This window comes from Leucopleurus acutus (genome assembly GCF_964270905.1).
Source record: "Leucopleurus acutus genome assembly, chromosome: 20".
NCBI classification, from domain to species: Eukaryota; Metazoa; Chordata; class Mammalia; order Artiodactyla; family Delphinidae; genus Leucopleurus; species Leucopleurus acutus.
The window spans coordinates 49,140,795-49,164,435 of NC_139162.1; the positions used below are offsets into that span (position 1 = coordinate 49,140,795).

Sequence of the window (23,641 nt, forward strand, 5' to 3'; positions counted from 1 at the left end):
TGTTTTATTTTCTGTTGCATCCCCTGTGCCTGGAATGCTGCCTGGTTCAATATCTATGGAATGAAAAATGAATGAGCCGTCATTCTCACCAGCACTATTATTTGACGATAACTGTAAAGCAACAGTTGTTGTCATTGTGATAGCTGTTTATTGAGTTCAAACGATATACCAGGAATTGGGCTAAGCAGTTGCTTAAGTCTTACAAACTCTCCCGCGAGGTGAGTGCTGTTATCCTGTCCATTTTTCAGATGAGAAAACTGAGGCCTCAGGAGGAGAAGCAACTTGCCCAACAAGAACCCAGGGGATTTAAGCTTTTGAGCTTAGGAACTCAGGATCTGTCCTGATTACAGACTCGAATCTCTGCTCTGTCCCTCGCCAATCTTGAACTTTAGAAAGTCGCTGAAATTCTCTGCGTGCCCCAGTTTCCTCGCCTGTCACACGGGGATCCTTATATCGAAGCTTCCTCGAATCAGAACCCACCTCTTAGTGATGTTGCCCTAGTGACAAGTGTCAACGCAGGCGCGGAGGGAGGGGCAGTACCGGAGCCTCGGCGGGAGCCCCGGGAGCGGGCGGGGACCCGGGAGCCCAGTTCTACTTCTTCTCTACTTCTTCCCCGCTGCAAGTCTGAGGAGGGAAGGGGTAGAACTTCCCCCTTCCCTCCTCTAGGCTTCGGCGGCTGAGTGACGCCAGGATTCCTGGCCAGGACCTGCGGCGGCCGCGCGACTGGCAGGGCGAGCGGAGGAGGCGGCGGCGCGCCCAGCATGGCCCGAGCCGCTTCCTTCGCTTGGCCGCCGCTGCTGCTGCTGTCCCTGCTGTCGCTGTCCCGGGCGCCCTCGGGAGCCGGTGAGTGACCCCACGCGGCCGAGCGGCCCCTGCTCCCCCTCTCCCTCCCCACCCGCCTGGGCCCGGCCCCCTGGGCTCCCCAAGGCAGAGCGCCCGCCCTTCGCTTTGCGCTCCCCTCCGCCCCAGGGATGGAGAAACGCCGGGCCGGGGCGGACTCTCCCGACGACTTCCTGGAAAGCCACCGGACCTTGGGAGATTTCTGAAGGGCAGGGCGGGCCAGCCTCCGGGAAAAAATAAGATGGAAGGCGACTCACGCACGCCCGGGCACCACACCTCTTGACCCCGCTCGCTACAAGCGGACCCTTCTCCCCAGCCCCCAATAGCCCGCTGACAATGACAGAGGATGCTTGATGCGGGGGGAGGGAGCAGCGGCACATAACCCCGTTGCCGTTGGACCCCACATGTCTGACTCTAAGGACACGGCCGTTCCTTCATGCATGCATTCATCTCACACACGTTTATTATAGAGTTCCTACTATGGGCAGCCTTCCAAGTTACTGGGGAGACAGCACTGATGTCAGACGGCGGTGGGCTCAAAATAGCTTTTGGCGTTTAATACATGTGTGAGCTCAGGAAAGTGACCTAAGCTCTCTGTTTCCATAAAATGTGTGTTGGAGACGGGGCAGGGGGTGGAATTCTACCTACCTAGTAAAACCGTGTCTTGGGAAGATGCTGAGCTAGGTCAGATGCACTGGAGAAGAACAATAGTGATAACAATAATTCATGTGAACAATAACAACACTGAATGCAGGCTCGGGGAAACCAGAGTCTGGCCATGTCCCCAAAGGTCTCAAGCCAGGCTCTGCCCCTCACTTGCTGGTTAGCTTAGGCAAGTAGCTTGAACCTGCAAGGCTCTCGTGCCCCCTCTGACCAATGGGGATGAAACTACTGGTGCTCCCAGTGTGGATCTCATGGGCCCTTGGAGAGGGTTGGAGGAGGCCTCACCTAAGGGAGCAGCCCAGTGCCTGGCACACAGTGGAGCTCGGGCCTAGCTGTTACTCAGAGTACAAAGCCAGAGAAAGGCCACTTCATCCAGTTTCATCCTCATAGCGGTCTTGCCATCAAGAGAAGGAGAAGGAGACTCACTTGCCCAGAGCGGTCTTGCCTCATGGAGGGAGAAAAAACAAAGAAAAGAGGTGAGCCACATCAGGATGTCATTGCTAGAGCCCGGATTTTGGACCCAGGGCATGGAGGATGCAGACAGAAGGCAGAGTGGAAGGCTTTCTGGAAGGCTTTCTCAGAGAGACAATTTGCTGAAAGCCTGGGTGTTTTCTTTTCACCCATGAAGCCTACGTCGGCAGCTCATAAACAAGGGGGTTCCCAGGAGACTCATCAGAGAAGGAGACTCACTTGCCCAGAGCTGCACAGCATGTCCACGGTGGACCTGGCATTCGAAGCCAGACTAGCATGCTCACCGCTCCACAATCCCCTCGTGTCCAGACCGTGCCCTCCCTCAACACAGCACGCCCCAAGCACCCCAGTCCACTACCTCCCAGCCTCCTCTTCCTCATAACAATAATTATAATATTCCCCTGTATAGGGTGCTTGGCATATCTAATCCCTTTACATAAATTTCCTCATTTAGTCCTCCCAACACTCTCTGAAGCTATAACCACCCCCATTTTACAGATGAGGAGACTGAGGCTCAGAGGAGTGAAACCAGCAGCACAGAGGCCACAGCTAGTGAGTAGCAGGACCGAGAGTCAAAGCACGTGACTCCTTCTCACCTTGTTCTTATCCTTATTATTATTAATAAGGACGCACAGCATTGTGTTTCTTGATATCGATAAAAGCCAACACATATTGAGGACCTACTGTGTGCAGGGGGCCCTGGGCAGAAAGATTTTCATCTGGAGCCTGGTGGATGAGAGATCAGGGGTCTTAATTGTAGATGGCCCAGGTTCAAATCCACCTCTGCCACTTGTGCTCTGTGTGACCTGGAGCACAAGACTCTGTGCCTTGCTTTCCCTCTAAAGTGGGGCTGACGGTAGTGCTTACCTCAAGGAGCTGTTTAAGGCCTGAATGCTGGGAGATGTGTAAAGTGCTCAGAACAGCCCCGATCTCTGTAAGCAACCCATGAATGTTAACTGTTCTTAGTCCCATTTTACAAACTAGGAAAAAGGATCAGAGAGGTTAAGGAAACTGCCGGAAGCCTCACAGCAGAGATCTGAGGGGATCCAAAATGCTGGGGCTATGATCACCTCCCTTCTTGTGCTAGGATCCCCTACAAACATTTTCCCAACCTGAGTCCGCACAGAGTAATAGCAGTAATACTTTATTTCATGTACTCTAAGACCTAGAGTTTCTTCCCCTTTCCACACCTCTAAATCCAGGACGCTCTAACCACTGAGGACAGGTCGTGCTGTAAATGACATCTTAAAATTGATGACTCAGGGGTGATGAAAAAGTTTCTGGTGGTTGCACAACATCGTGAATGTACTTCCTGCCACTGAACTGTACGCTTTAAAATGGTTTAAGTGGCAATTTTAATTTTTTAACCACAAAATTGACCACAATTTTAAAAAGTGATAATGCTGAGATAGAGGAAATACGGTAATAACAGCCCGACTGAACGGGAGCGACCAGGTTGCAGACCCAGTCCAGCCGCCCTCACCCTCATCCCTGGATCCGGACTGACCCTACCCACCTCCCTCCTCCTCCCCACACACACTCCCAACTAAGGGACTCCAAGACCCAGGTGAGCGACCTCCCAGGCGCCTCTCCCCATCCAGGTCAGGGACACCCGGGTGTGACTCGCCCCGCGTTTCCGTTTCCCCGCAGGGACCGAGACAATCGGAGTGCTGGCCCCAGCCCAGGTGCGCGGCTTCCTGGGCGACACCACAGAGCTGCCGTGCAAACTGCAGCCGCTGGGGCACAACGTGACGGTGACGCAGGTGACCTGGACTCGGCAGAAGCTGGCGGAGGCCTCCCGCAGCGTGGCGGTCTTCCACCCCACCCAGGGCCCCAGCTTCCCGGAGCCCGGCCGGTTGGAGTTCGTGGCCGCCAGGCCAGGCGAGGAGCTGCGAGACGCATCGCTGGCCGTGCGGGGGTTGCGCGCCGAAGATGAAGGCAATTACACCTGCCAGTTCGCCACGTTCCCCAACGGCGACAGGAGCGCCCGAACCTGGCTCCGGGTGCTCGGTGAGCCGGTTGGAGGGGGGGCCGAAAGGGAGGGGTGTAGGGCGGGGTAGGGAGGTAAGCAAAGAGAGGGAAGGGCCCGGGAGGGAGGGAGAGTCCCTCCCAATTAGAGATTCTGCGGGGACAAAAGAAGGAGGTCGGGCAATGGTGGGGCGGGGATGCAGAAGGGGAGATTAGAGAGGGGAGGAGCTGGAGGACCAAAAGAGAGTACTAGAGATGCTGGGAAGTAAGAGCTTGGAGATTGAGGGCCGAGGGGATGGAGGGGATGGAGAGGATGGAAGGGATGAAGGGGATGGGGGTGCTGGGGAGCAGGGAGGGGGGGAGTGGCTGGTGCGAGAAAGGGGTGGGGACAGGAAGGGCCCTGGAAAGCGGAAAAGCCGCTACCAGCTTGGGAACCTCCTTTCCTCATCTGTAAAATAGGCTTAGTAACAACAGTGCCTTCAGAAAGCTGTCCTGAGGGTCCCGGGAGTTTATCCAGGTGAACTGCTTAGAGCAGAGGCCTCTGTGAGCTGGTGATAGGGGGTCAGTTATCGTTACTTCCTTTGGTGAGGAAGAGAGAGTTGAAATAGACAGACTGGGAGGAGGGGATTCTGATACCCAGTGGGGCGGGGGGCGGGGCGGCGGGGGGGAGACACCCTTGGCATTGTCATGGAACCATGTGTTCATTTTTTTTTTTTTTTTTTGCTGTACGCAGGCCTCTCACTGCTGTGGCCTCTCCCGCTGTGGAGCACGGGCTCCGGATGTGCAGGCTCTGCGGCCATGGCTCACGGGCCCAGCCGCTCCGCGGCATGTGGGATCCTCCCGAACCGGGTCATGAACCCGTGTTCCCCGCATCAGCAGGCGCCATCAGGGAAGCCCCCCATGCGTTCATTTTTATGAGCACCAGGGAAAACATGACAGGCCCTCCTCTTGACAGCTGAGTACAAAGTCTCTGTGCCTCGTTTCCTCATCTGTGAAATGGAGATCCGCTATGAGGATGAATAAGAGCTGACGTTTCTTTTCTGCTTATGTGCCAGGAACCGTCCCAGGCCTTGCATGAATGACTCAGGAAAGATTAAGTGCTTGGAACAGTGCCTGGCACACAGTACCCAACCAAAGGCAACTGTCGTCATTTCAGAAAACTTGGGACTTCAGGTCTTATGATTTAGGATGAGGGTAAAACAGAACCAATGAGTCAAAGAGAAATCTTCAGTAACAAGAACACAGGTACTGAGGTGAAAGGAACCAAGTGAAACCCCAGGTCTTGGAATCACCAGAATGATTAAGAAATGGTCAAGGTAGGGGCTTCCCTGGTGGCGCAGTGGTTGAGAGTCCGCCTGCCGATACAGGGGACGCGGGTTCGTGCCCCGGTCCGGGAGGATCCCACATGCCGCGGAGCGGCTGGGCCCGTGAGCCATGGCCGCTGAGCCTGCGCGTCCGGAGCCTGTGCTCCGCAACGGGAGAGGCCACAGCAGTGAGAGGCCCACGTACCACAAAAAAAAAAAAAAGAAAAGAAATGGTCAAGGTAGTTTTGGAGTCAGACAGACCTTGTGGGGAGGTCCAGCTCTGTCGCTGACACCTGTGTAACCTTGAGCCAGTCACTTTCCCTCTGAACCTCCAGGGCACGGCTCATCCCTCCCTCTCCTCCATGAAGCCCTCCGTAACCCCGCCCCCCAGATTCAGGCACCCCTTCTGGGCTCCCCCATCCCAGCCTTGCCCACTCTGAGTCCTCACTGCCTCGGGACGTCTGTCTTCCCCTTGGAAAGTCCACCCCATGAAGGCAGGGGTGGGGTTGTCTCGGTCGTTGCTGGGTCCTCAACACTGCCCATCACAGAGCCAGGCAATGTGTCCAATTACCAATAATAATAACATACATTGAGCACTTACTACACGCCAAGTACCATTTTAAGAGCTTTACCGGCAAATTCTCATCACCAGCGATCCTCTCATTACACCCAGTTGACAGACAAGGAAACTGAGGCATGGACTTGCCCAAGGCCACCCTACTGCTCAGGGGCAGAGCTGGGATTTGAACCTGGCCACATCCTGTCCCCTCAATGAGCCGCCCTCCTCTGCTGCTGAGGTGTTTGTTGAATGACTGCAGGTGAGGAGTGACCCGTCCCTTTTGCTTCTTCCCCCCAGCCCAGCCCCAGAACAAGGCTGAGACCCGGGAGGTCCCGCGCAGCCAGCTCAGCCTGGAGCCTGTGCCCGTGGCCCACTGCATCTCCACGGGGGGTCGCCCACCCGCCCGCATCTCCTGGTCCCCGCCCCTCGACAAGATGGCCAATACAAGCCAGGTGCCAGGGCCCCTGCCCGGCACTGTCACCGTCATCAGTCTCTTAACCTTAATACCTTCCAGCCATGTGGATGGCAAGAATGTCACTTGCAGAGTGGAGCACGAGAGCTTCGAGGAGCGGGTGGTACTGCCCATGACCCTCAGCGTGCCCTGTGAGTGGACCCAAGTGTGAGCAATGATAGGAGGGTCTGCCGGGCTGTCTCTACCCTCCCCCACCACTGTCTACACTGACCCCCCACCCCACCCAGGCCACTTCCGACCTCACCCCCATCATCCTCACTGGCTTCCCTGATTACTGCCTCCCCCCGTCCGCACATCGCCTACACTGGTCCCCCCTGGGCCGTACATGGCACTGTCCTTCATTGTCTACACCAGCTTCTTCTTTCTTTTCTTTTGGCTGCACCACGGGGCATGCGGGATCTTAGTTCCCCAACCAGGGATTGAACCCGTGCCCCCTACAGTGGAAGCACAGAGTCTTAACCACTGGGCTGCCAGGAAAGGCTTATACCAGCTTCTTAGGCCACAGTCCACACTGCTCCCCAATTGTCTACCCTGGCCACTGCCTACACGGATGCCCCATGTGGGCTCCTCCGAGGCCAGTCTACACACAGTGCCTACACCTGCTTCCCTGGGCAACTGGCCACACTGACCTTGTGCACACTGCTACACCAATTCCCCAACATCTACACCAACTCCCTTGTCCATTTCTACCCTGCCTTACCAACCATCTACACTGGCTCCTCTGGGCCCCAGACAGCGCTGCCCTCACTGTCTACACCAGTCATGTAGGCCACCAGCTGTGGGGAGTTGGCACTGTTCCCTGTGTTGTCTAGAGAGGTGCCCGTGACCACTGCTGCACTGAAAGCCTGCGTTTTCTACACGGGTTCTCCCAGGCACTCTCTCACACCGACCCACAACATTGTCTACAACGGATCCCCTGGAGAGAGGTCTACACTGGCTCCAGCGTAGTCTATACTTCTCTCTAGCCCACTGTTGTCTACACTGGCTCGTCTATGGGCTGTGTCCTCCCATCACTGTCTATACCGAATACTCCCTCCCCAGTAGGTGCTGTACTGATTCCCTCAGCACCCCCCCACCTCACACACACACACAAACACCCTGTCTCATTGGCCTTCCCTCTGGGGACTTTGAAAATCTCCCCTGTCGATCACATTTGAGTTGGATAAGCAGCAGGCTGAAACAGGGTCCTCCAGGATTCTTTCCTGCAGGACTTATCAGAGCCTTGAATATACTCCTGTGTATTATGAGCGCCAAGGAGGCCTCTTCTCACAGGACAGCCCAGGCATACCAGGATCTGGCTTTACCCAGGAAAACCAGTAGAGAGAAGCAGGTCCTGAGAAGCCCTCTCTGTGCCCCACCTCCTGGCACCCTGCTGAGGACTCCCAGGCTTCTCTTCTCGGAGCCGGGGGGTAGAACCCATCTCCCCAGACCCCTCGGAGGCCTCTCCACCTTGAGCTGTTCCCCAAAACCCACCAAGGCCCTTTTCCTGTTGTGACATGAATCCCAATTATCTTTAGGCCCCTCCGAAGGCTCTCTGTCTCTGAGCCTGTGTATCTGTTTCCCCCAGACCCCCCCGAGGTCTCCATATCCGGCTATGATGGCAACTGGTACATCGGCCGTAGTGAGGCCTCCCTGCACTGTGACGTCCGCAGCAAACCAGAGCCCACAGGCTACGACTGGAACACGTGAGTTCCTGGGTCAGAGGGAGGAGGGGCTGGGAACCCAGCTCCCTGGGTCCTGAGCGATGAGGGGGTTGGGGACCTCGACTCCTGGGTCTGAGGGAGGAAGGTGTAGGCAGGAAAGTAAAAAGAGAGCAGGCAGTTAACTGGAGGCCCCAGGAAAATGTCTGGCTCGCACGTGCAGAGTTTAGGAGGCGCTTTAGTCCAGGTGTGCTGACACACCTGCTCTTTACGGCATGCCTGCTGTACTTAGCTTGAAGCCACGTGATCGCCACACTCCAGGCACAGTCTGCACTATGGCCAGGCCTGGATTAAAGGTTAGCTCGGCCGCAGGAGCTGCCATCATCTGCCCGGGCACACAGCCGTGGGGCACAGAGGTGGGCCTCCCATCGGCGTCTCACTCCCCACCTCTGAGCTGTGCCACCTCCCCGGCCGTCACGTGTTACCTGCCCAGTCACCGCTCACAGAGCAAATGCTGTCCCGCCCCCGTTCTCCTGACTGAGGGGCAGAGCAATGAGAAAATTTCCTCAAATTCATACCGAGGCCGGGGTTACAAGTGGGGGAAGATAAAGGCAAAGGGGTAAATGGTTTTATGTAATTTTTTTAAACTTATTTATTTGCTTGCTCCAGGTCGTAGTTGCGGCACACGGGCTCCTTAGTTGCGGCATGTGAACTCTTAGTTGCGGCATGTGGGATCCAGTTCCCCAACCACGGATCGAAACCCCCTGCACTGGGAGTGCAGAGTCTTATCCAATGCACCACCAAGGAAGTCCCATGTTTTATGTAATTTTTATTGGGCCTTTTTTTCTTATTTCAAAAATAACTTAGCATGGTAGAAACTTTAGACAATACGGTTATGAGTAAAAAGGAGAAAATAGCACCTGTAGTCATGTACCCAGTCACCTCCAGAACACCTCCACTGTTACCCTTTGTTATATATCCTTCCCGTCTTTTTTTCCAATATTTCTAAACAAAAACTGTGCTGTCTGTACAATTTAAAAATTTTTCCTCGGGTTTCCCTGGTGGCGCAGTGGTTGAGAGTCCGCCTGCCGAAGCAGGGGACACGGGTTCGTGCCCCGGTCCGGGAAGATCCCACATGCCGCGGAGTGGCTCGGCCTGTGAGCCATGGCCACTAAGCCTGCGCGTCTGGAGCCTGTGCTCCGCAACGGGAGAGGCCACAACAGTGAGAGGGCCGCGTACCGCAAAAAAAAAAAAAAAAAAAAAAAATTTTCCTCTATCTCATGAACACCTCTCCATGTCAAGGCACATAGATCTATTTTCCCCCAACACTTTATGAGGAAATTTTTCACACATACAGAAAAGCTGTAAGAATTTTCCAGTGAACACTCAAAACCCCACCACATGGATTCTCCCTCTGATATTTTCATGTACTTCTTTATCACATTCCTGCCCATCAGTCCATTTCTGTCTCCATCTAGCCAACAGTCCTCATCTTCTATGCATTTCAAAATACCCACAGCCCCCTTCTTCATGGTGCTGAGATTCCATCATAGACGAGCCCTTCAATGATTTAACCAATCCCAAATGGGGATACGGAGGTGCTCTCCTGTTTTCGACTATGCAAAGGCCATGGCGGTGAGCATCCCCGTCTGTCCATCTCTGTGGGCAGCCACGGTCGTGTCTCAACGGTTGGCCAGAGGAACTGCCGGTCGAAGGCTTTCAATTGGTATTGATGGCTGGCCGTTAACCTTCCTGCCCCAAAGCGCCATGATTCAGGCTCACGAGCCACACAGCCGGGTTTCCGTGCCAGCTCTGCAGCCCAAACCCATGCCTGCGTCTCCTCCATCCATTAAACCAGTGTTTCTTGACTGCTCACTGTGTGCAAGACGCTGTTGGCCCACAAACCTTGGTAAATAAAATAGACCAAGTTCCCTCCCCTCTCAGAGCTCCCATTCCGATGGGGGAGAGAAACAATTCAGCAAGATAACACGGGAATTCCCTGGTGGTCTAGTGGTTTGGATTCTGCGCTTGCACTGCAGGGGCCCAGGGTTCAATCCCTGGTCGGGGGACTAAGATCCCACAAGCCTCAGGGCGTGGCCAAAATAAAATATATTTTTTTAATTTTAAAAAGTAAACAAGATAACGTTGTCAAGAACAGAGTGTGTCAGGTGGTGATAAATGCCATGGAAAAGATAAAGCAGAGGAGGAGGGTGAGAAGGGGGTCACTGCAGTTGAAAGAGGGTGGCCAAGGAAGGCATTACAAAGGTGACGTCTGAACAGAGGCCTGAAGGAGGTGAGGGTGGGCGGTATGGGTACCGATGGGAAGGGCATTCCAGGCATAGGGAACAGCATATGCGAAGACCCTGAGGTGGGAACATAACTGGAGTGTTCCAGGATCAACAAATAGGCTACCATGTATATAGAGGCGAGAGCAAAGGGGTCAGTGGCATCAGGGAGCCAGCTTGTGTGGGACCTGTGCCCGTGCTAAGGAATTTTCCTTTACTGGAGGGCTCTGGACAGAGGAGGGACTTGGGCTGACTTAGTTCTTTTTTTACATATATAATTTTTTTTTTTTTTTTTTTTTTTGGCTGCATTGGGTCTCCATTGGTGCACGTGGGCTTTCTCTAGTTGTGGTGAGCGGGGGCTGCTCTTAGTTGCGGTGCTCGGGCTTCTTTGAACCCGTGTCCCTTGTACTGGCAGGCAGATTCTTAACCACTGTGCCACCAGGGAAGTCCCCAAGCTGACTTAGTTCTAACAAGGTCTCTCAGGTGCTGAGTGGGGGACAGAGTGGGGTGGGAGTGGGGGTGGAAATAGGGAGCCCAGTGAGAAGGTTCCCCCAGGAGTAGGGGGAACAGACCAGGGTGGTGGCCGTGGTCCTTTGCTCTCGCCTCTATATCCACAGTGGTCTCCTTGTAGATCCTCAAACACTACAGTTATGCTCTCAGCTCAGGGTCTTCACATATGCTGTTCCCTATGCCTGGAATGCTCTTCCCATCGGTACCCACACGGCTCACCCTCACCTCATTCGGGCCTCTGCTCAGGCCCTGAGGAGTCGTCAGACTCAGGCTAGATTCTGAAGGTGGGGCAGACAGGATCTGCCAATTGGCTGGATGGGAGTGTGAGAGGCAGAGCTGGGGGAACTCCAGGCTTGCTCTCAACTTGTACTGTAGATGGCGTAAGGGTTTCTGTATTCCCGGCATACAGTGAGTGCCCCATCACCTGTTATTCTAGGCCTCCAACTGAGGCCACTTCCTCACCCATCTGTCTCTCCTAGGATCATGGGACCCCTGCCACCCTCTGTTGTGGCCCAGGGCGCCCAGCTCCTGATCCATACCGTGGACGAGTCCATCAACACGACTTTCATCTGCCTTGTCACCAACGCCCTAGGGACTGGCCAGGCAGAAGTGACCGTCCTGGTCACAGGTAAGAAGCTCCCTGGGTGGGGAGAACAGAAAGATCAAAAGAGGAAATCGCGGTAGGATTCCCTCTGAAGGAGGGGTTTAGCGGTGGTCCCTGGTTAAACGAGTCCCTCAGCCACAAGAATGCTCTCTAGCTCCCATTCTTCCCCTAAGCCCCCTCATGGAAGGTTCAACAGGTTCAGCTTTACTCTCCGTTAACTCAACATCTGTACCATTGGAACCACTGTATAGCCACCTGGACACAGCCCCTCTGCAAACCCAGGCTGGGGTAGTTGTGTGATGCCTTTTCCCAATGGACTCAGGAAGGCCTTTCCAAGTGTATTAGACAGAACTCTATCATTTGCAGTTGATAGAAGCACAACTCAAAATAGTCCAAGCAAAAATGGGACGTTATTGGAATGACACCTTCAGGTATGGTTAGATCCAGGTGCTCCAACTATGTAACCCAGGAACTTTTCTTGACCTCTCTTGTCTCTGCTTTTCTCTATGCTGGCTTTATTCCCTGGCAGCCTTTCCCCTCAGGAAGGTAAGATGGTCCTCAGCAGCTACAGGCTCACAGCCCACCAGTTTAGAAATCCCAAGGGAAAGAATACACCACTTTCAATAATCTAGCCAAAATCCCAGGGCTGGCTCTCATTGGCTCAACTTAAGTCACAGAACACCCCCACCCCCATGAACCAATCACAGTAGCCAGGGAGAATGGAATGCTCTGATTGGCCAGGCCCAGGTCAAAGTCCCATCCTAGGAACCAGAGGGTGGGGTCAAGTCCACCTAAACCATATAGACTGAGGGAAGCAGAGTGGTAGCTTCCTTAAAAAACGAAGGGTAATATTTTGGGGGCAGGTAAAAAGCCCAAAGTCTCTCATCTTAAATCTCTCCTTCCTTCTCTTCCTGCAGGACTTCCCAGGGAGCCATCACATTCGGGCTTGTCCTCTGAGATCATTATCATCCTGACTTTCACTACCATCCTGGTTGGTCTACTCCTGCTGGGGCTCCTGATTTATTTCTGGAAATCCAGAAACTTCTGTGAGTCCCCTTTTTTTGCAACATCCCCCGCCTGTCTGCCATAAATGAACATCACCACAGCTAACATAATTGAGCACCTACTATGTGCCAGGCTCTGCACTAAGCCTTCCACGTGGCAGCCTCTCACTGAATCCTCACCCCAATACCATGAGGTTCTCTCATTTGACAGACGAGGACACTGAGACCAGGCAGTTTGATTCATTGGATCAGTGATTCATTTTACACAGTGGGAGCAGCGCCTGTAGATCCTCAAAGGCCACAGTAAGGATTTGGCTTTTAATCCAGGTGACGCAGGAGCTCCTGCCGGATGGATGGAGGGTGGAATAACATTTAACCCCCACCCCAGCTTTCTTCCCTCTGTCTTGCTCACAACTGGCTCCCTCCCTGCTCTCACGGAAAGGAGGGGGGTGGCAGGAACTGGTGCCCCGATCCCGAGCTCTAAAAGGATCTGATGTTCTCTTACCTCAACGGCTTTGCAAGCCTGTTCTGCTGCCTGGAGCAGCATCCCCACAGCTCCCTCTGCCAAAGCCCTGCAGCTAATTCTGTAATCAAAAGAGCTACATTTTGCTGAGCACTTTCTCCATGCCAGGCACTTTCTGCGCACAACCCCCTTGAATGCTCACAACCACCCTGCAAAGAGAGTCCCGCTATAAGCCCATTTTACAGATGAGGAAATGTTTGCTCAGAGAGGTGATGTCACCTGCCAGCTGGCACACAGCTGGAAAGTCAAGAGTAGAAGGCAGTTCTGTTGGCTACAAAGCTTTGTTCCTTCAACCACTAAACAAAATGGCCTCCTCACATCCCAGCGGGAGGCCCCCTCCTCCAGGAAGCCCTCCCTGATCTTTCCCGAAATGAGCCAAGCACCTGTTCTGGGCTCCCCCACCCCAGCCTTGCCCACTCACGGACATCACTGTGTGGGGACTTGTCTGTCTCTCCAGTGGACTGGGAGCCCCAGGAGGGCAGAGCTAGAAGTGTCATGGTCATGGCTATGTCCTCAGCACCACCTACCACAGGGTCGGGCACAAAAGAGGCATTTGAGTAAGTGTTTGCTGAACGCATGACGTCCAGAGCCAGACTACCTGTATCTAAGCCCACACTCTACCGCTTCATTGCGTCACCATGGGCAAATGCCTTACTCTCTCTGACTCAGTTTCGTCCTCTGTGAAATGGGAGTGACTGTACCTTATAATATAGGTACAGTACTTAGTGCAGCATTTGGCACCCTGTAAGCCACACACTGGGTGTATATATAAGCTATGATTATTATCACGATTACTAATACGCCTATTGTTATTACCACAGGCACCATGAGAAGAGGGATTTTTGTCTATTTTGCTCACCACATCCATATCCCCAGCACCTAGAATGCACCTGGCACAAAGCAGACATTTTCTATTTGCTGAATAAATCCCTGTTTGATGGTTGAGGAAACTGAGGCACAGAGAGGTTAAGTCAATTACCCATGGTCACACAGCTGCTAAAGGACAGAGCTGGGATTTGAACCCTTCCATCTGGTTCCAGAGCCTGCGCTCAGTAAATATTTATGTATACTTAATAACTGAATGAATAACTAGATGAAGCCTATACCCCAGTTGTGTTTTATACACGTAGAAACCATTCAGGGAAGCGATTCCCCCACATCAGTAGCAGAGCCAGGACTTAGAGTTCAGGGGGCCTGGTCACCCACACGTGCCTTCTTCCCATACCTTCCAGCATTGTCATTCACTTCTGACCACTTCTCCTCCTGTCTCCTCAGGTTGGAACCTGCGCAGCTCGTCTGCTAATGGGGTAGGTGTGCTGATGGAGCTGAGAAGGGTATGGGGGAATTCTGCATGAACCACAGATTAATCACTGTGGGCTTTCCCAAGGAGGGGCCAGGCCTCTCTGGACACCTGCAGCACTTAACCAAAAGTCAGCACGGCCTCAGGAGTCAGGTCCTGGATCTTTTCTTCAAAGGCCTCGAGCATCAGCTCCCAAACCCTTCCTGCTGGGCAGAATCCCCGTAAGGTTTGCTGAAACGGGAACTCCCTGGCGGCCCAGTGGTTAGGACTCCGTGCTCTCATTGCCGAGGGCCCGGGTTCAACCCCTGGTCGGGGAACTAAGATCCCACAGGCCACACGGTGTGGCTGGCACGCATGCATGCATGAATAAATACATACATACATACATACTGCAGGTTCCTGGGCTCCACCCGCTGAGAGTGGTCTGGTGGGTCTGTGCTGGCGCCTGGGGACCTGAATTTTCATAGGCACCCCGTCCCTCCCCTCCCTACTCATGACCACACCTGGAGAAGTGCTGCCCTGGCTTCCAGGGGCGGGGAGAGGAGCAGGCCTGCAGCTCTTTGCATGCTGGGCTTCAGCAGGAAGCATTGTTTTGGAAGGGCCTGAGGCTAAAGCTTGTGTATTCCCCCTTCCAGAATGTCGTCTATTCAGCTGTTGGCTGTAATGCCAGCTCTCCCCAGGATCCACCGACAGAGGGCACGAGGTGACAGCATCGGGACTGAACAGAGAGAGTCCTCACTGGAGCTGGCGAGGAAGTGGGCCTCGCAGCTGGACACCCACCCCACCTCCATGGATGACGTCTCCCTCCAAAGACACCGGCCACCCTTCCCGTGCCAGACCTCAAGAGTGTCCCCTCTGCCTCACAACACAGTTCAGGGGTCCTCAAGACCAACCCTCAGGTTGAGTGACTCCGTGTAAGGAGTCACAGAACTCAGCAATGCTGTTTACACACGGTTACGGTTTACTACACTGCAAGTGTGACAGAGAGAGTTCAAACTGTCTGTTGGAGAAAATACCTTAGGGAGATAGAGACCTTGGGGCAGAAGGCAGGGCATGAGCCACTCTGCAAGAGAAAGTGAGAAGGGTTGGGGCTTCTCTCTAGGCAGATGGGAGAAGGCAGAACAGAGAAGGACGGGAAAGAGATGCGACCCAGCAGCATGGGAGTGGTAAGGGGATGACAAGGCCAGCGGGGCTCCACAGCGTCAGGGACACAAAGGGAGACTGGTTGCCTTGCTGCCACATAAACCCCTTGTCCGTCCCCAGCCCCCAAACACCTCATTAAAGTTTATTTATTACACCTCAAGTGGCTGTGTGCGAGGGGACCTTTTGTGGGAACTGAGGAGGGACAGAGTTTTGCATGGACCGTCACCATGTGAGACAGAACCAAAGGCGTGGAGGGAAGACCTTGGATCAAGAGGGCCCCAAGGACACGAATCCCCAGGGTTCTCAGACACCAGGGGGAGAGCATGTCTTACTTCTCTCTCTCTCTCTCTTTTTTCAATTCTTTTAACTACAAAATACAGGCATACCTCGGAGATATCGCGGGGTCAGTTCCGGACTATCGCGATAAAGCAAGTCACGCGGATTTTTTGGTTTCCCAGCGCATATAAAAGTAATGATGGGAATTCCCCGATGGTCTAGCGGTTAGGATTCAGCGCTTTCACTGCCATGGCCCGGGTTCAATCCCTGGTCAGGCAACTGAGATCCCACAAGCCATGCGGCACAGCTAAAGAGAAAAAAAAAAAAGTTATGTTTACACTATACTGTAGTCTATTAAGTGTGCAATAGCATCATGTCTAAAAACAATGTACACACCTCAGTTTTAAAATGCTTTATGGCTAAAACATGCTAACCACCATCTGAGCCTTCAATAAGTCGTAATCTTTTTGCAACAGTAACACCAAAGATCATTTTTGTCATCTCTATGTTACCCCAACTTTTAAAAATTAATAGCGTAATATACCCAAAAACCATTGAACTGTGCCCTTTAGACAGGGGAATTGTATTACCACAAACTTGGTGGCTTGAAAAAACACGAAATTATTTGTTTACAGTTCTGGAGGCCACAATTCTGAAGCGAGTCTCAGGGGGCTAAGATCAAGGTGTCGGCAGGGCTGGTTCCTTCTGGAGGCTCCAGGGGAGAGGCCCTTTCCTTGCCTTTCCAGCTTCTAGAGGCGGCCGACCTTCCCTGGCTTACGGCCCTGCATCACATCACTGTTTCTCTCACTGCTACATCATCACATTGCCCTCTTCCTTCTTTGACCTTCCTGCCTCCCTCTTTCCCCTATGAGGACCCTTGTGATGACATTTAGGGCCCACCTGGACAATTCAAGATTAACTCCCCATCTCAAGGTCCCTAATTTAATCACATCTGCAAAGTCCCTTTTGCCATGGAAGGGGACATATTCACAGGTTCCAGGGATTAGGACCTGGATATCTCTGGGGACTCATTATTCTATCTGCCACTTCTACCCTGGGCCCCTGCTCCATCTCAGATAACCGTGGCACTACTTCCTGGTAAGTTTATTGATGCACAAACATATACATATATATTCTCTTCCCCACAATAGGTAACATCTCATACACACTGCTCTGACCTTGCTTTTATTACTGAAGTTTTCTGGAAATTCAGAGAGAGCATCTTCAGCCTTTCTATAGCCACACGGCCCTCCTCCACAGGGGAATGTCCAGGAGTTTTTCAACCAGGCCCCTATGGATGGATATTTGTGTTGGTTCCACCCTTTTACTATTAGTACCATGTTGCAGTGCATGACCTTGCATGTGTATTGGGACACACCCTGGAGGTGGAATTGCTGGATCAAAGAGCAGAGCCCCTGTCGTTGTGACAGACACTGACAAATGGTCCCCCATAGAAGGCATGGGTCTCTGTTCCTACCAGTGATGGACATGACAGCCTGTCTGGGGGGGAAGATGTGTGGATTTCACAGAGCCAAGAGTCAAGAGTGGACCCAGAATTTTGGTATAGATGTTGTGTAAACTTCACATTAGACTGAGAAAACCACACTTATCCACATTGGAGAATGGGGAGGAGAGGGTCTGATGAAGATCGTGGAGAGGCTTAGAGAGCCCCAAACCCTCCCCATCCCCGGCTGCTTCTGCACAGAGTAAGCGGAGCGGGGGCTTAAACCAAACCAATACCATCCTGCTTTGAGTTCCTGCGAGATCCCCAGAAACCTCTGGACTGCAGATTTCTCAGGGTGAGAATGCCTGCGCTACTGAAATCTAACTTATTAAAAAAATGATGAGGACTTCCCTGGTGGCGCAGTGGTTAAGAATCCGCCTGCCAGTGCAGGGGACACGGGTTCGAGCCCCGGTCCGGGAAGATCCCACATGCCGCGGAGCAACTAAGCCCATGCGCCACAACTACTGAGCCTGCGCTCTAGGGCCCGCGAGACACGACTGAGCCCGCACGCCTAGAGCCCGTGCTCCGCAACAAGAGAAGCCACCGCAGTGAGAAGCCCGCGCACCGCAACGAAGAGTAGCCCCGGCTCACCGCAATTAGAGAAAAGCCCATGCACAGCAACAAAGATCCAATGCAGCCAAAAATAAAATAAATAAAAATTCATTTAAAAAAATGATGAAATGACCCAGGAATTCCACTCCTAGGCAGATACCCAAAAGAACTGAAAACAGGTACTTAAATACATATGTGTACACGAACGCTCATGGCAGCACTGTTCACAATAGCTAATCGCGGAGACAACGAAAATGTCCATCAATAGATGAATGGATCAACAAAATCTGGTCTATCCATGCAATAGAATATTATCCAGCCATGAAACGGAATGGAGTACTGATCCACACTACAAACTTGGAAACATGATGCTAAATGAAAGAAGCCAGGCACAAATGGTTACGTCGTGCATGACTCAGTTTATATGAAATAGCTAATATAGGCAAATCCATAGAGACAAAGAGATATGGGAACATATGTATATGTATAACTGATTCACTTTGTTATAAAGCAGAAACTAACACACCATTGTAAAGCAATTATGCTCCAATAAAGATGTTAAAAAAGAAAAAAGAATGCATATATATATATATATATGCATATATATGTATATATATAATCACCTTACTGTACAACAGAAACTGACACAACATTGTAAATCAACTATATTTCAATTTAAAAAAAAATCCATAGAGACAGAAAAGACATTAGTGTTTGCCAGGGCCTGGGACAATGGGGAGTGACTGCTTAATGGGTTCAAAGTTTCCTTTAGCACGATAAAGATGTTCTGGAAACAGCGGCGATGATTGCACAACATCATGAACGTTCTAAATGTCGCTGAATTGTACACTTTAAAACGGTAAATTGTATGTGGGTTTTATCACAATAAAAAAAATTTTAATTTTGATAGAAACATTTTTTTTCATTTCCCAGCGCTTGCTGGCAGAATTTTTAGGAACCAATTAAATTCACGAAGGATAGGTGAATCGTGAAAGAAAAAAATAATATTCTAACTGTTAAAGAAAAAAACTACTTAATGACACGAGTTAAAGCAAAAGGCAGACTTTATTCAAGGGGAAGGGGTCATCGCCATAGGTGTAGGGAGCATCTGCCATAGGGAAAAGAGATTGGACCCAACTCCAAATACAGCATGTGCACGTGGGGACTTATAGCCAAGGAGCAGGCTGGGAGTCAGTGCATGGAAAACAACAGAGCAGGACCCTGCGGGGCTCCTAGACACAGGAGCCTTTCTGTGCCCCCCTGTTTCTTGATTACAGGAAATCGGCTTCATTCAGCCTCCGTGACCTTCCCTGAGTTCCAACGGCAGGTTCAAACAGTTGCTGATTAGGCAAGGGAGGGGATGCAGAGACGGGGAGGAACAGTCAAAAGAAACAATAGTGCAGCCTTGGGGCAACGTCCTGGTTCCCCCTCAAGGGATACACATAACAAGATCTTTGAGCTGTTTTGCAGAGACTGAAGCCCCCACCAGGTGGGAGAAGTTAACGGTATGCTGCCCACAAGCACGGAGACTCCAGACTGGCTGGAACCAGAAGGTTGATGATGCCGACTCCCAATTACCTCACCATCAAACAATCAGAAGAATGGCGGTGAACTGACCACGCCCTCTTTGAACCACTGCTTTAAAACTCCTCACAGCCCCCTCCAGGTTGGGACACACAGTTTTGAGGGCGTGAGCCCACCATGGCCCCCTTTGCCTGGCAAAGCAAAAAAGCTATTCTTTTCTACTTCACCCAAAACTCTGTCTCCAAGATTTACTTCGGCGTCAGGGTACAGAGGCTGGATTCAGCTTCAGTAGCCTTAAGGGTAAGAAGGATCCTGGCTACACTAACCTAACGGGATTCTTCCTGGATGAGATGTCACCTGAGCGTGGGGGGGGGGGGGGACCCAAACAGATATCAAAGGTGATCAGATATCAAGGGTGGGCAGTTCCAGTTAAACTAACTTAGAAGGATTCTTGCTAAAACTGGACAAGGCAGAGATGAACACAGAAGTCAAAAGTCAACCCTAGTTGGAAAAAAGTTCAGGAGAGCCTGAGCAGAGTTCAGTCAACGAGAGAATCTTTGTCAGTATTTGAAAATGCAACAGTGTGGATGCTTCAGGTGCCAATAGCAGAGAGCCCCCTTCCTCCCCCGCCCCGGACTCCCCAGGCTGGGATTAAAAGCAAACAACTGGATTGTCTAGTTGGACTCCAAGTACTACATGTAGGGATCAGCTCTGCTTCTCTGCTGTTTACTCTGTTTTCCTCTACAAATTGGTTGTCATGCTCAAGCTGGTGCCAAGATGGCTGCTGCATTCCAGACATCGCAGCCAAACACCTAGCTGGAGAAGAAGCCCACCCCATTCTGGGGGAGCGTCCCCAGGAGCCTCCCCTCAGCTCTGATTGGCCAGCACTACCCACCGCTCAACCAATCCCTGGCCAGAAGAATGGGGGAGGCTTGGACCAACCAGGATCTACTTGCTGGGGCTGGGGAGAAACCAGGATGAAGGCTGCAGGACACAGGATGGAATTAACACGTGGTATTAACAGTGGCTCTTTCTGGGCAGTTGGAAGATGGCTGAATTTTACTCTCTTCCTTTTGAGTTCATTCTGTCTAAATTTTCTGTAATAAACTTTGACTTTTAGTTATTTTAAGAGGAATCAAAATCATTATGTGAGAGGGAGGTGGGAAGGAAGGAGGGAGGTAGAGAGGGGAGAGGGAGAGAGAGAGGGAGAGAGAGAGAGAGAAGCTTCAGGAACTGGAAAATCTAGAATAACTGGCTTTGCTTTATGCCCTGCCTCTCGATGCTCACAGAACCTTTGCTCCTGAGGTTTAACAGTGAAAATTCATCAGAATCCCTTTGGCCCCTAAACTCCACTTCTGCTGCACACCAAACTCCTACCAGAATAAGGCCGGTTTGGGCAATCTGGTTGCAGCCCAAGACTGCGGCGGCTACACTTGGAAATAACGGCAGGGTTTGCAACGACCCGTCTGAGGCAGACAGACGGGAAATCTCGAACCTGCAGCAAAAAGGACTGTGGGTAGATCCTGGAAGGATTCTGACCCCAGGAACACCACCTCAAAACCTTCCAGGGACTTCCCTGGTGGCGCAGTGGTTAAGAATCCGCCTGCCAGTGCAGGGGACACGGGTTCGAGCCCTGGTCCGGGAATATCCCACATGCTGCGGAGCAACTAAGCCCGTGTGCCACAACTACTGAGCCTGCACTCTAGAGCCCGCGAGCCACAAGTACTGAGCCTGCGCTCTAGAGCCCGCAAGCCACAACTACTGAAGCCCACGTGCCTAGCGCCCGTGCTCCTTAACAAGAGAAGCCACCCCAATGAGAAGCCCGCGCACCTCAATGAAGAGTAGCCCCCGTTTGCCACAACTAGAGAAAGCCCGCTCACAGCAACAAAGACCCAACGCGGCCAAAATATAAATAAATGTTTAAAAAAAGAAAAAAAAATTTTAATTGCTTATAAAGGGTAGCACGTCTTAAAAAACGATACAAGTCAACTTGTTTACAAAACAGAAACAGACTCACAGACACAGAAAACAAACTATGGTTACCAAAGGGGAAAGGCAGGGGGAGGGATAAATTAGGAGTATAGGATACACACCACTCTACATAAAACAGATAAACATCAAGGATTTACTGCATAGCACAAGGAACTATATTCAATACCTTGTAATAACTTATAAAAGAACCTGAAGCCATACACCTGAAAGTAACCCAATATTGTAAATCAATTATAGTTAAATTTTTTTAAAACTATAAAAAGTAAATTAAAAAAGAAAAAAGAAAAAGTAAGGCGGCTCATGGGACCTCCACGAGGCTGGGGACCAGGAACAAGGTATAAATGACCTGGTGGAACTGCTCCTGCCAGTAACCATTGTCCACAACATCAGCCTTGGCCCCAGAACCCCTGCCTGAGGGGCCCTGGAAGGCTGCATTCATTCATGCATCCATTCAACAAACATCTATTGAGCACCTACTGTGTGCCAGGCACGGAGTTTACAGACGGAAAGTACAAAGATCGCTGCCCTTGTGGAGTTTCTATGTTGGTGGACGTGCTGGCTCTGTCCTCACCATCAAAGGCTCTGTGTAGCACCTACATCTCTGGCTTCTGCATCCAAGCCTCGCACGGTTGCATCTGATCAGGGAGCCTGGGTCATATGGCAGTGCCAACAGAAGAGGAGCCTAAGAAAGCAAGTCTCTGGCAGGACTCCTGATGTGGATGATTCGCAGAAACATAACAAAAGGCACAGGACGTGTAGCTACTACGGCGGTCCCCAGTTTACAGATGACAACACCAAGGCTCAGAGAGGGCATGTCAGTTGCCCAAGGTCACACAGCCCGTCAGCAGCAGAAACTGGGCTCAAAAGCACAGAGGGGGGCTTCCCTGGTGGCGCAGTGGTTGGGAGTCCGCCTGCCGATGCAGGGGACACGGGCTCGTGCCCCGGTCCGGGAAGATCCCACATGCTGCGGAGCGGCTGGGCCCGTGAGCCATGGCCGCTGGGCCTGTGCGTCCGGAGCCTGTGCTCCGCAACGGGAGAGGCCACGACAGTGAGAGGCCCGCGTACCGTAAAAAAAAAAAAAAAAAAAAAAAAAGCACAGAGGGGAGTCACAGTCACTTACATCTGGCGTCTGCTGTTCCATAAATCTAGTCATGAGGATTTGGGGCCTTCGAGCAACCCCTGCACAGGCTCCTCAAAGCCTATGGGCCTTCTGACACCCGTGGCTGTTAACTTCAGACTGACTCCCCCAACTGACCATGTGCAGAGCGTTTCTCACACATTTATTCTCTGTGCCCTCCCAGCCACGGCGTGATGATCCCCACTATACAGATGGGAAAAGTGAGACACAGTTTAAGTAACTTGTCCAGGTCACCCATGCAGGGAGCAGCAGATGCAGGGCTGGAACCCAGGCTGGTTGGCTCCAGAGTCCACACTCTTACCTAGGACTTGGTTCTGCCTCAGCGTTAACAGCCACCATCAAAAACTATATGGGGGCTTCCCTGGTGGCGCAGTGGTTGAGAGTCTGCCTGCCGATGCAGGGGACGCGGGTTCGTGCCCCAGTCCGGGAAGATCCCACATGCCGCGGAGCGGCTGGGCCCGTGAGCCATGGCCACTGAGCCTGTGCGTCCGGAGCCTGTGCTCCGCAACGGGAGAGGCCACAACGGTGAGAGGCCCGCGTGCCGCAAAAAAAAAAAACAAAAAACAACTAACTATATGATGCCAAGGGTTTAGTATCAATACTTACCAGCAATGCTGTTACTGAATTAGACGCAAGGCCCGCCCTTGGGGCCCTAGCTGAACCGACGCCTCCCGTGGCTCCGTCAGGGAGCTCTTTCCCGCTCAGGCTCAGGTTCTAGCTGCCAATAATAAAACTGAATTTGGTGCAAGCACGACAGGCTTGAGAGTGTTTAGAGAATGGAGAAGGGGAGCTTCTGCGCTAACAGCACCTCCTCCCCGAACGGAAGAAAGTAAGAGGATTTTAAGGGTTAGGAAGCGGACAGATCATCCGGGCTCTAGGAAAGGGGCGGAGCTTTTAGGGCAGCCGTGGGCATGCGTAGTCTCCACGCTCCTTTCCGCACAGTCACGCACGCTCCTTTCCACGCAGCTCGAATTGTGCCTAGCAAAGTGCAAATGCCCTCTTTGCGCAGAGATCTTAGCGTGGAAGGAAGCAGATGTAACTCCGGGACACCTCCAGGTCTCATCTGCGGAGGCATATTCCTGTGGTCAAGTCAGAGCCCGTTCGGGGCGGGTGACCATTGTGTAGCTCTTAAAGCACAGCTGCACAGCATCTCTGTCAAATACCAGGTGCTCTTGAAACAAACACAGAGATAAATCGAGGCAAGGAAAGCCGGCCATCTTGGATCTAGCCGGTTCAGTCCGGTTTTCTCTTGGGCATTTGTGGCATCCTATTGGTAAAACACAAGTAGCCTGTGTGGCTAAAAAACAAAAACAGAAAAACAGTTTCTGCAACTGGGACCTGGGCTGCATAGCATGGGTGACAATACGAG

The 23,641-nt window shown here is 52.1% G+C and overlaps 1 protein-coding gene across 1 annotated transcript; it reads left to right on the forward strand.

Moving 5' to 3' along the window:
• Nucleotides 1–584: 584 nt before the first annotated feature.
• PVR (PVR cell adhesion molecule) lies at nucleotides 585–14,850 on the forward strand (the record flags this gene model as incomplete). Its single annotated transcript, XM_082862456.1, has 8 exons — nucleotides 585–843; nucleotides 3,625–3,984; nucleotides 6,103–6,408; nucleotides 7,845–7,962; nucleotides 11,192–11,340; nucleotides 12,234–12,362; nucleotides 14,119–14,150; nucleotides 14,779–14,850. Exons 1-8 carry the CDS (start codon nucleotides 762–764, stop codon nucleotides 14,848–14,850), a joined length of 1,248 nt encoding a protein of 415 aa, XP_082718582.1. The 5' UTR covers nucleotides 585–761.
• Between the last annotated feature and the right edge of the window lie 8,791 nt (nucleotides 14,851–23,641).